Below are 12,676 nucleotides of genomic sequence, written 5' to 3' on the forward strand. Positions count from 1 at the left end.
GGGCCCTTAGAACTCCTGCATAACTTCAAGAAGAAAAGAGGTCACGGGCTTCTCACTAGCAGCTCATCTAGGAAGGGCAGGGAGCTGGATGTTGCCCAGCCTGGGTTCAAATCCCTTCTCCGAGCCAGAGCACTGAGCCGATTGGTGTTCCATGCCTGCTAGGCCCGCCCCTGGCTGTTCAAAGCTTTGGAAACCACCGGTGGTTTTCATCGCCTCTGCCCTCCATGAACCCCCCACAGCTGCTTACAAGCCTGAGCTCTGCTTTAAGTCACTCTTTCCCCGAGATCAGCTGGGCTCCAGGATGTCTCTAGATGTTCAAGAAGCAAACAAAACACAGGCTGCACATGGGCAAAACCCAATAAAGTCCTCAGTGCTGGCCCAGCCCCTGGCCTCTCTCAGGGACAGGCATGTCGGACAGCTTCAGGGGCCTCTTCTGAAAAGTAAAGGCTGTGATGTCCTTCCTTCCTTCCTTCCTTCCTTCCTTCCTTCCTTCCCTCCCTCCCTCCCTCCCTCTCTCCTTCCTGTCTTTCTTCCTTCCTTCCTCCTTCTCTTCCTTCCTTCTTTTTTCTCCCTCTCCTCCCCTTTTCCCTTTCTCTCCTTCCTTCTTTGTGTGCTAGTACTGGGGCTAGAACTCAAGGCCTGGACACTATCCTTGAGCTTTTGTGCTCAAGGCTAGTGCCCTATACTTGAGCCACATTCAAGTGTCTGGCTTTGTGCTGGTTAATTGGCGTAAGAATCTCAGGCTTTTCTGCCTGGTCTGGTTTTGAACCATGGTCCTTAGGTCTCAGTTTCCTGAGTGGCTAGGATGATAGGTGTAAGGTACCAGTGCTTGGCTCATTCTTTCAAATGACAAGATCAAGTCAAGTCCTAGGTCAGTGTCCCTTCTTTCCTCCTCTCCCAGCCCAAAGCTAGATATGTGGCCCTGTAAGCAACCAACACAGAACTGGGGTCTACACAGCCTTGACACAGGCAGCAAGGATGACCTGCAGGAGTCCTCTGGGTGGCCATCAGCAGGACACTGTGCTATTTCAACCTAATCAGGCTTTCACAGAGCCATCTTTTGAGAAATGTGATCAAGAGCGGCAAAAGGGGCTCTTTTAGAGCCCCTCTTTAGATTAACATTAAAATTTACATTACATTTATTAAGATTAGGGGTAAATTTTAAGTTGAACTAAAATTCTTGGTTTTCGGTGAAGTAAGTTTAGGGTATGGAGTCAAGTGATTCCATTCCTGGGGCTTCAAGGGATTCATTAAGTCAGGCGCCAGTGGCTCACGCCTGTAATCCTAACTACTCAGGAGGCTGAGACCTGATGACTGTGGTTGAAAGCCTGCTTCGGCATGAAAGTCCATGAGAGTCTTACTTCCAATTAATTGCCCCCAAAGCCACAAGTAGAGTTGTGGCTCAAGTGGTAGAGTATAGCCTTGAGTAAAAGAGCTCAGGGACAGCACCCAGGCCCTGAATTCAAGGTGCTTCCTGCTAGCTCCATCTAGGCAGGAATGAAGCCAAGGGTGGGAGTGGGGACAGGCAAGGAATGGGCCCTTCTGATTGTGGCTCAACCCTTTCTGAGCTCAGCCAGAGCATCTCTGGAACTGAACAGCGTCAATGGGCTCTGTTTAGATGCAGACAAGGGTAACTGTTCCCACAGGCCAGAGCTGGGTGACTGTGTGGCTTTCTGGTTGTAATTAATGCTGACAGCTCCTCATCCCGTCAGGGGGTAGAGTGGGGGAGGAGGGGAGCGTGGAGTCCTCAAAATGCACTGGGATGAGAGGACTTACCAGGATTATCAGTCCAGGGCCTAGTAATTATGCCCCAGATGTTGACAATTCATCAAATTACAAGGTTGTTGGGGTCTGAGGTCCCAGCCTGGGAAGCCAACATTCCTGTGTGAAGGTTCCATGGTCCTCCTCCCAGCCTCCACCGGGGCAGGCCATGGGTGAGGGGTGGGGAATGGCCCCCTCTGGGCAGGTCAGCACAGTATGGTTCTGATTTCTCAGGCCAGGCTGTTCATACACACATGGATGGCAGGAAGACAGTCTGGGGCTTAGCATTTTCCCAAACTTGAATTCCCCGCCCCAGGGCAAGGGAAGAAAGGCCCTCTGTGCCTAGGTCTAGCTAAGGCTCGTGCTCTTCCCAGAGATCCTTGGATGTGGGTGCTTTGCAGGGTGGACCCTGCATGTCTGCCATGCATGAATTTACAGCACCCCAACTCATGGTGAGCCGCAGAGGCTTGATAGGCTGGGGTGCTAATCTGGTATGAGCGTCAGGGACTTGCTCTCTCCTTTACTCTTGGGCCTTGCCTGCCATTGCCTCCTTCTAGGCTCCTGGTCTGGTCTGCAGAATGAAGGGCTGGCCTTGATGTTGCCTTTCCTAGAACTAGATTTTTTTTTTTTGACTCTGGTTCTAAGGCTTGAACTCAGGGCCTGGATGGTGTCCCTCACTTTTTTCACTCACAGCTAGTACTCTAGTGCTTGAATTATAGCTTCACTTCAGGTTTTTGGTGGTTAGTTGGAGGTAAGAGTCTCATGGACTTTCCTGCCTGGGCTGGTTTCGATCCTCAGATCTCAGCCTCCGGAATAGTTAGGATTATAGGTGTGCGCCATCAGAGCCCATCTTGAGTGAAGAATTTTCTTTTTTTTTTGGCCAGTCCTGGGGCTTGGACTCAGGGCCTGAGCACTGTCCCTGGCTTCTTTTTTGCTCAAGGCTAGCACTCTGCCACTTGAGCCACAGCGCCGCTTCTGGCTGTTTTCTGTATATATGGTGCCAGGGAATTGAACCCAGGGCCTCATGTATACGAGGCAAGCACTCTTGCCACTAGGCCATATCCCCAGCCCCGAGTGAAAAATTTTCTTTAAAGGTAGGACAATCTCACTGTCCCAGCACCTCGCTCCTACCTGGCCATACCTGAAGTGTTGAGTGTCTTCTCAGCTGATCATTTACCCCAGGGGCCATGAAATGGCTGTCCCAGTGAGGTGACACACCAGCTCTGTAGACAGGGCATGCATTTGTAACCGTGGACATGGAAGATTTCTTAGGTTCCTTTAGCTATTCAATTCTCAGAGTCTAAGAAACCAGCTGGCCTCTATTTTTGGGGAAAGGGTATGCTTAGTGAAAGGCAGAATGTTCTGGAAACAATTTCACCTCTGTCCACATTACACATGAGGTGGTGTTTATGGCACTAAAGCCTTTGAACCTGTCCCAAATACCAGCTTAGATTACACCTTCAGCCATTACTGATATTTGGTGGGAAGAAACATGACTATTCTGTCAGGTATCAGGAAAAATTGCCCCTGCTTGGGATGGAGGGGGAAAAGGGCCTTGCCTTCCACTGGGTGTGGGAGTATGGGGGGATGGGAACCAGAAGCCTGTCTGTGTCCACTCACGATGCTTCTGGCCAGGTGTCACCTAGCAGCATGGAGCAGTCCAAGAGGGTGGCTCAAAGTCACAATGTTCATGACAGAACAAGGGACAGGGTGAAGACAGCTGGCAGAGATGGAGGCTAGAGGCTCTCTACTTCATTCGTGTGTGCGCACGCGCGTACGTGTGCACGTGAGCACCAGTACCAGGCTTAAACTCAGTGCTTGGGTGCTGTCCCTTAGAGGTTTTTCTTCTTCTCAAGGCTAATGTCTCACCATTTGAGCCACACACCTCTACTTCTGGATTTTGGTAGTTAATTGGAAACGAGAGCCTCATTGACTTCTCACCTGGGCTGGACTCAAACTGATCCTTGGATCTCAGCCTCCAGAATAACTAGGATTACAGGTGTGAGCTGCCGGCACCTGGCTAATTCATGAGTTTTGAGTCTCTCTCTGGCTCTGAGGGGGTAAGGACCCTGGTTGTATTTCTTGGCACTAAGCCCCAAATGCCAAGGTGCCTCCAGCCCGGTGAGAACAAGAAATACATGTTGAATGAACTGTCTAAGGAATGAATGAAACATCGTTTCCCACAGGCACAGGTGAAGGGTCTAGGAACACTAGAGGGCACTCTTGAACTGCTGTTGGTGGCTCTGTTGGGAAGGTCAGTGAGGACAGGATGCTGGGCCTTGATGCTGCCCCATGCCTGGCTCCTTTAGCCTCAAGGCCGCCCATTTCCCCCTGCCGGGCTCAGAGTTTTTATGCTCTGTCCTGGGGCTCTCATGGCTCTTCTTACCTGGCTCTCCCAATGGCTTAAGAGACCAAGGTTAGAGAGGGTTGGAATATAGCAGGACCACCCTCAGTGGGCTGTCCCATGTGGGGCCAGTCCCTGATTTAGGGTGAAGCTGCAGGGGAGTAGGAGCAGTTTTATACAGACTTGATTGTTTTCTATGAGATCTTTTTCCTTGGCAACTCGAGCTTGGCTCAGTGACCCATGCAGGTTCAAGCTCTCTCTTTTCATACTGCAGGCAGAGGGGAGTAGAAAAGGATGCCAGCTAGCAACCGGCCTGAAAGGTACCTCTACAAAGATATCATCCCAGGCAAAGTAACAAAGCATAGACCTCTGTCTGTGTGTCTTGCAACCCCCCCCGACCCCCCCCCCCCCGCCCTTGGCCCATGCAGTCCTGGCTAAATGGTCTCTCAGAGCCTGGACAGAAAGCCTCTGGTTAGGTGTTCATGCCTGTAATCCTAGCTACTCAGGAGACTGAGATTTGAGGATTATGCCTCAAAACCAGCCAAGGCAGACAAATCTTTGAGGTTCTGATCTCCAGCTAACTAGCAAAAAGCTAGAATCGGAGGTGTGGCTCAAGTGGTAGCATGCCAACCTTGAATGAAAAAGCAAAGCGAAGGGCTGGGGATATGGTCTAGTGGCAACAGTGCTTGCCTCGTATACATGAGGCCCTGGGTTCAATTCCCCAGCACTGCATATGCAGAACACAGCCAGAAGTGGCGCTGTGGCTCAAGTGGCAGAGTGCTAGCCTTGAGCAAAAAGAAGCCAGGGACAGTGCTCAGGCCCTGAGTCCAAGCCCCAGGACTGGCCAAAAAAAAACAAAAAACAAAAAAACAAAAGGAAAAAGCAAAGCGAGAGTGCTAGGCTCTTGAGTTCAAGGTGCAGTACCTGCACCAAAAGGAGGAGAAAAAACTTCTGGGTCCCTGGCAGGAAGCTACGAACACCAGAGATAAGGGCAATGCCTCTGGAACCTGAGGGTAGAGCTACTTCCAGTCCCTTGGCTTGTATACATAAGGCACAGGATGAAGTAGTAGACCAAAACAATGGGACACACTCAAGGAGTACCTGCTCCTGTTGTGGTTTGGGGAGAGGGGGTTCTGAGGGAAAAGACCGGCATGGTGGCCCTTCTGTGCAGGCCCAATTTAGTCTCTCTGGGCCTCCAATCTGGGGGTCATTATAAGGGGCTCAGGAAGTCTGCTTTCATCCCTGTCCTTGCTCTGCCAAGAATCTGGGGGTGGGGGTGGGGGGTGGGAAGCAGCCTTGTAGGGGTCAGATGAGACTGAGCTGGGGGCTGTTGAAATCGAAAAAAAAAAAAAAAAAACCCCAGATGAATTTGGGGGTATTAGGATGAATCATTTAACTAATTACATTTTTACAATCAAAGCTGTTTTTGAACTAGAGAGTGCAAGAAAGCATATGAATGTGTGGTTCTTTTTTTTTGTTTGTTTAATTTCAAACAGTCCAACCCAGTTATTCATTTCAAAATTGGTCCCAGGCTCGGGCCCTGTCTCACAGATCACATCCAGTCCTGAGCTTACGTTGTCCCCCGTGGGCCTCAGCTGTCGATGCACTATGATTGATGCTGGGGGACAATGTGCAGCCCCTGCTCCCGGGGGTCCCATGAGCTTAGCCAGATGGGTCCTGTCCACGGCACTCAGGCCTGGGAGATGCCGGTATTTGGAGCTCTGATTCTGCTCAGAGCTGGCCTGAAAGTCTCAACTCACATTTCTTTTTCTTTTTTTTGCCAGTCCTGGGGTTTTGGGACTCAGGACCTGAGCACTGACCCTGGCTTCTTTTTGCTAGCACTCTACCACTTGGGCCACAGCGCCACTTCTGGCTTTTTCTATATATGTGGTGCTGGGGAATCGAACCCAGGGCTTCATGTATAGGAGGCAAGCACTCTACCACTAGGCCATACTCCCAGCCCTCAACTCTCATTTCTTACTTTTTTTTCCTTCTGGTTCCAGGGCTTAAATTCAGGAGCTTGTACTCTTGCTTGGCTGGTACACTACTACTTGAGCCATGCCTCTATCCCTGCTTTTTGCTCGCCTCCCCGCCCGCCCCCCCGCCCCAGCCCCAGTCTAGCTATAGGTAAATAAATGGTGATGCTGTAGATTTTAGCCTTTTGAGTAGCTAAGATTGTAGGCATGAGCTACTGGAGCTTGACTAGAATTCTTTATTCAAGTTAGACTTTTTTTTTTAAAGCAGGAACAGGTTATCAATGAGACAATAGCTCCAGGGCTGGATACACAGTGGAATGAACAGGAAATGTCTGCTTCTATGGAAGATGACAATGCTTCTGGCTACATGAAGGCAGCTCTGGAAACGTCTCCCTCTCTTAGTCTTGCTGTGCCCACTCCTGACGGGTGGGCTGGCTGGTGTCATGGGATGGGATCCTGTAGCTTAGATGCTAATTTAGGCTTTGGTATGTATGTGGACTCTATGCCAGCTAAGTTCTCATCACCCTCATAGCTTGGGTTCCTCATCTGTCACTCAAAGCTAAGGCCCAGCCCCCAATCTTTGCTTTTGCTTCTGGGGCACCTTGAAATCCTTGTGGGGATGACAGCTGGCAGTTCTTCCCTCTCTTTCCTCAAATGAGGCTTTCCGAGGGGAGACTTCGGACCCTTGGCTGCTGTGTCTGGGGCAAGTGGTTTCTACAGATAACAGAGCCAAGTTCCATTGTGTCCCCAACTTCTCCCCCCACCCTCATCCTGGCCCAGTAGCCTCTCCCTGTGTCCTGTGTGGTTCTACTCCTCCATCGAGCTCTGGCTGCCACTATCCCTTCGTCGTCTGCTACTTCTTTGTCACTTGCCCACTCGCTTTCGCCACCCTGGCTGTGAATGCATCCTAGAGGCACACATCTTGCTTCAACTACATGAGCTGTATCCTTCCTTGCCATTTCTCCTGCTGGGACACTTTCTCCCCTACAGCCCGCACTTACATCTCAGCTCTCATACCACCTCCAGCCTCAGGATGATTTATTCCAGATCATACCTGTGCGTCTGCCCAGCCAGCATGCTCTCCACACGGTCCCTCACTCTACTGTCTTTAAGAAATGATTATGCTAATTTCCACAGGTGTCAAACAAAGCAGAGAGCTCAACCTTAAGGGTCTAGAACCTCCACATATTGAAGACTAGAAAGCAAGGCTTCTGATGTAATGAAGAGAAGAAGATCAGAAAGTCTAGTTTTCTGTGCAAAACTCCAGTGGCAGCTGGGTGCTGGTGGCTCACACCTGTAATCTGAGAAGGCTGAGATCTAAGGGTGGCGGTTCAACGCTAGCCCAGGGAAGAACGGCCCCTGAGAGACTCTTACCTCCAATTAGTCACAGAAAAACTGGAAGTGGTGCTGTAGATTGGTGGTAGAGTACTAGCCTTGAGCAAAAGAGCTCAGAGACACTGCCCAGGTCCAGAGTTCAAGTCCCATGACGGATAAAATAAACAAAACCCCCAAAACCTCAAGGTGGAGGTAAGGCTAAGCCCTCCAGACACACAGAAGGTGAGTCTTTTTACTTAATTAGAGAGGACAAGAGGGGCTGGGGATATGGCCTAGTGGCAAGAGTGCTTGCCTCGTATACATGAGGCCCTGGGTTCAATTCCCCAGCACCACATACACAGAAAATGGCCAGAAGCGGCGCTGTGGCTCAAGTGGCAGAGTGCTAGCCTTGAGCAAAAGGAAGCCAGGGACAGTGCTCAGGCCCTGAGTCCAGGCCCCAAGACTGGCAAAAAAAAAAAAAAAGGAGAGGACAAGAAGGTTGTGATAAATCAGAGAACTTCTGGAAGTCACATTCCGTCCCTTGTCATTCCGTCCTTCTCATCTGTGGGAAATCGTATTGTCCTCTCCCACACAGCTCTCTGGGGGACTGAGACAGGGCCTAATCCAGGATGTGACACCATCTAGATTTGTTGAACAGAGCCAAGTCTCTGATTTAAGAGATGGCACATGGGCACAGATGGCTTATGCCTATAATCCTGGCTACTCAGGAGGCATAGATACCTGAGGATCATGGTTCATGGGCAGGAAAGTCTGTGACACTGTTATCTACATTAACCACCTAAAAGCCAGAAGTGGAGTTGTGTCTCGATGGGTAATAGCCACCTTTCAGTGAAAACACTAAGGGACCGTGCTCAGGTTCTAAGTTCAGTCTCTCGTATCAGTGGGCATGCACTCGTGCACACACCCTCCCCCTCAAGAGATGACAACATGATTTTAATTATTCTTGTCCTCAAAATGCAAGAATGCCATTCCAGGGCTCTACAGAAGGCCTCCCTTTTGACTCACAATGTTCTGAGCTCACAATTCCTGACTCCAAGATTATTTGCTGTCCTTGGATCAAAATTGCCTAATAAAGATGGATGATTTCAAATGCTATACCTGCAATTCCAGCCTCCACCACCAAGTGGCAGGACAACAAAACCTTATTAAATAAACCTGCGACTACGGTAATGAAAATACACCCTAAATTAAAACAAGACACCGAAACATATATATATATATATATAAAAACTTATCATATTTAAAGAAATTAGAAATATAATAATACCCACAATAGGCCAGAGTTTGGAGAAACATGCGCCGTTGGTGGGAATGTAAATTAGTACAGCCTCCGGGAGGGAAATTGGCAGTACACATCAAAAGCCTAAAACATATGCTATCCCTTTGGTGCAGCAACTCCACTTCTAGACGTTTATTCTATGGAGATAATCATGGAAATAAGCCTGCATTGATTTTCAGGATGGGTATGGATGAAAAATTGTCAGTCCAAATAATATAACTTGGAGTTATATGCAGATGATTGTATGTCTATGTAAGTCAGTACATACATGGAGTCGCGACGTGGGCCTGTCTTGTGATAAATCGTGTGAAAGTGCGGAGCTGCTAAACCACCATGGGAGCGGTGATGGGGAACTCTACCTGTGGGCAGCAGGAGTAGGGCTGTTATTTTTCTCTATTTTCACAATGTTTTACAGTTGACATGTATTTATTGTAACCAGAAGAGGGCTGCTAAGATGCTTGTGGTTGACGGGTGAGTCCAGAAAACACAGCATTCAGGGTTCCCCTGGCTCTTCTCTCTACTCTGTTCTTTTTCTTCCTTCCCTTTTGGGAAGTGGCCAAAATCCTCCTGAGGTTGTTGCTGAAATCAACTATGCCACAAACCAAACCACAAACTCCCAAACTAAAACCTGACAACAAAAGGTTTTCCTAAAATTGACCATTCTCAAAGTCGTTTTTCTTTCCCCAAAACTATAAATATATACTGAGTAGATTACAATTTCTTTCTTCTTTTTTTTTTTTTTGCCAGTCTTGGGGCTTGAACTCAGAGCCTGAGCACTGTCCTTGGCTTCTTTTTGCTTAAGGTTAGTGCTCTACCACTTGAGCCACAGTACCATTTCTGGCTTTTTCTATATGTGTGGTGCTGAGGAATCAAACCCAGGGCTTCATGTATGCAAGGCAAGCACTCTACCACTAGGCCACATTCCCAGCCCTACAATTTCTTATTCTTTCCTGATTTCCAGGTGTTTTTTTTTTTTTGTTTTGTTTTGTTTTGTTTTTGTGCCTGCCCTGAGGCTTAAACTCAGGGCCTGGGCACTGTCTCTGAATATTTGTGCTCAAAGCTAGTGCTTTACCACTCGAGCCAGAACTCTACTTCTGTCCTTTTGCTGGTTGATTGGACATAAAGAGTTTTGCAGACTTTCTTGCCCAGGCTGGCTTTGAATCGTGATTCTCAGATCTCTGCCTTCTGAGTAGCTAGAATTACAAGTGTACCAGCGCCAAGAAAGTTCTCTCTCTCTCTCTCTGCCAGTCCTGGGGCTTGAACTCAGGGCCTAAACACTGTCCCTGGCTTCCTTTTTGCTCAAGGCTAGCACCCTACCACTTGAGCCACAGCGCTACTTCCAGGGTTTTTTCTTTTGTTGTTGTTTGTTTATGTGGCACTGAGGAATTGAACCCAGGGCTTCATGCATGCTAGGCAAACACTCTACCAGTAAGCCATATTCACAGCCGCAAGTTCTCTTTTTTAAAAACATTATTTTGGGATGAGCTCAAGTGGCTGGGTTGGCTCTGAACTTCGATCCTCAGATCTCAGCCTTCTGAATTGCTAGGATTACAGAACCAGGCATTTCTGGTCTGAGACACAGGCTGCTTGTGGCTGGTGGGGCTGCTTTGACCACCGGGAACCCTACCCTCTTCTCTGGGTTTAATGCAGGGTTGCCCTGGGAAGGAGATACATGGACAGTGGTGCGTCCTTCCACTTGGAAGGCTGGGTTTGTGTGACCCACCTTATGTTTCAGCTCTCTCCCCCTGTCTCTTTTAGTCCCAGTTCCAATGCTGTGCTGGAGGCCTTCACTACCTCATCAGTACACTGGGGCTCAGAGAGGGTGAGCCAGCCAGCTACGAGGTTGCAGGATCGACCTACCCCTCGTGTGATGGTCCTGCCATGCTCTCTTCCACGGGCCTCACCACTGCTCCGGACCTCTAGAGGGTACTGTGGTGGTCCTTAACGTCAACTCTGCAGGCCTCAGTGATGGCAGGGCCCCCTCCTTTCTTGCCTCCAATATGACTGACACTCAATGGCCTGAGCAAGGACACAGAAGCTGACTTCTGGAGACATAGTAAAAGACCTTCAAGGGGCAAGAAACACGGAGAGGGTCACAGTGGAACCAGCCAGGTTCCAGGTACTGGATGGTGAGATGACACAGCGGGTGGGGTGGGAAAGAGATCAATAGGCCAATAGCCAGGGGCTAATTCACTAGGCTGGAAGGAGAGAGACACTTTCTAGAAGCTTCTTTGCTTTGCCTACACAGCAGCCTTGGGCATCTAGAGGATGAATGGAGCTCATGCTATTTCTTTTCAAAGAGAGATGAGCTACATCTGATGAGAGAAGGAGGAGGTAGAGGAGGAAAAGGAAGGCACGGATGGGTAGTTCAGTTCAGGAGGCTCAGAGGCAAAGAATATCAGTTTAAGAGGGAGAGGACAAAATAGAGCAAAAGTAAAATTTAAAAAAAAATGACAAATTACCGGGTAGCCATCTCGTCCTGATTGCCCCTGTGGTAATTAATATGTTATTAATAATCAAGCCTTCAATAGAAAACCATCTGGCAACACTTAGAACTCAGTTGCGGCTTGCACCCCTGCACCCCTGCACCGCCCCCCCCTCCCCCTCCCCCCGCATGGTGTGTGATAGACCCGGGGCTGTGGGCCTTTGTCAGGGCTGCCAGGTCACACACTGTGGGTCACCAGAAGGCCTCTGGGAGCATATGGCAGGAAGTAAAAATGTTGCTTAAAAATGGAGGTGCTGGAGAAGGCACTGGGTCCCCCCTGGCTCCCCTGGGTTGGGGAGACCTGGGAGCCAGAGGGGTGAGGATATCCACTGTTCCCAGCGGCTTGTCTATCTCCCAGCCTGGGTCAGGCCTGCTCGGAGCAGTGATGGCCCCCACCGGCATCCTACACGTGAGGTTGACCTCCCCCTTCATGTTCTTGTTATTGCAACCAGGGAGGTTCTAAACTGATTTAATCGATTTATTATTATTATTTTGTGCTAGCACTGGAGCTTGAACTCAGGGCCTGGGCCCTATCCCTGAGCTTTTTCACTCAAGGCTAGCCCTCTACCACTTGAGCCATACCTCCACTTCTAGCTTTTTGGTGGTTAATTGGAGATAAGAGTCTCACAGCCTTTCCTATCTGGGCTAGATTTGAACTACAATCTTCAGATCCCAACCTCCTCAATAACTAAAATTACAGATATGAGCCACAGGTGCCTGGCTCTATTTAATATTTAAACAACTAAATTAGGACAAAAAAAAGAGAAAGAAATCATTGCTCAGCTCTCTGAGCTATCCTTGCTGGGCAGGATGGCCAGGAACGACTCTGTCAAGAAATACTGCTATGGTGATACATGTCCCTGTTTCAACTGGCTTGCTTTTTTTTGGCTCAAAGTCATGCTACATGCGTGGAGAAGCCCAGAATCTAAAGAGTGTTGATCGGGAAATGAATCATGGTGAATGGAATGGATGGAAGTCAGAAAACAAAAAAGCCAGCTCATCTGCAAAGAATGCCTTTGGAAGGTGCCTTTTGGCGCAAGTTGAGTTGTCAATGTATTTCTTGAATGGATTCACTGGGATTTATCGGGCTCTGAAAAACTGCCAAGAAGAATCAAAGGCAGGACAGACACATCCTGTGCCCTGGAGAACAGATTCCCCAGGCCCTGGGATCTCCTGCATTCGAAGCTGCCCATGGCTAGACAGGGACTCCTCTTCCCCTCCCGCCTTTTTTTTGGTCAGTTGTGGGGCTTGAACTCAGGGCCTGGCCACTGTTCCTGAGCTTTTTCCAATCAAGGATAGCACTCTACCACTTTGAGCCACAGCACCACTTCTGGTTTCCTGGTGATTAATTGAGGGTAAGAGTCTCATGGACGTTTGTGGACTGGTTTTGAACCATGATCCTCAGATCTCAGGCTCCTTAATAGCCAGGATTACAGGTGTGAGCCACCAGTACCCAGCTTCTAACTCTCTTCTGAATGCAGGTGGCATCTGAACAA

General features: G+C 49.0%; 1 protein-coding gene across 1 annotated transcript in view; it reads right to left on the minus strand.

The window, feature by feature from the left end:
* Positions 1-12,676, minus strand: part of Col23a1 (collagen type XXIII alpha 1 chain) — a 192,940-nt gene that overhangs the window by 28,005 nt on the left and 152,259 nt on the right. The window contains exon 5 of the mRNA XM_048333849.1: positions 11,158-11,184. Coding sequence (XP_048189806.1) covers positions 11,158-11,184 — 27 coding nt within the window. The remainder of the gene's footprint in view (positions 1-11,157; positions 11,185-12,676) is intronic.

This window comes from Perognathus longimembris, chromosome 25, assembly GCF_023159225.1.
Source record: "Perognathus longimembris pacificus isolate PPM17 chromosome 25, ASM2315922v1, whole genome shotgun sequence".
Taxonomy (NCBI): domain Eukaryota; kingdom Metazoa; phylum Chordata; class Mammalia; order Rodentia; family Heteromyidae; genus Perognathus; species Perognathus longimembris.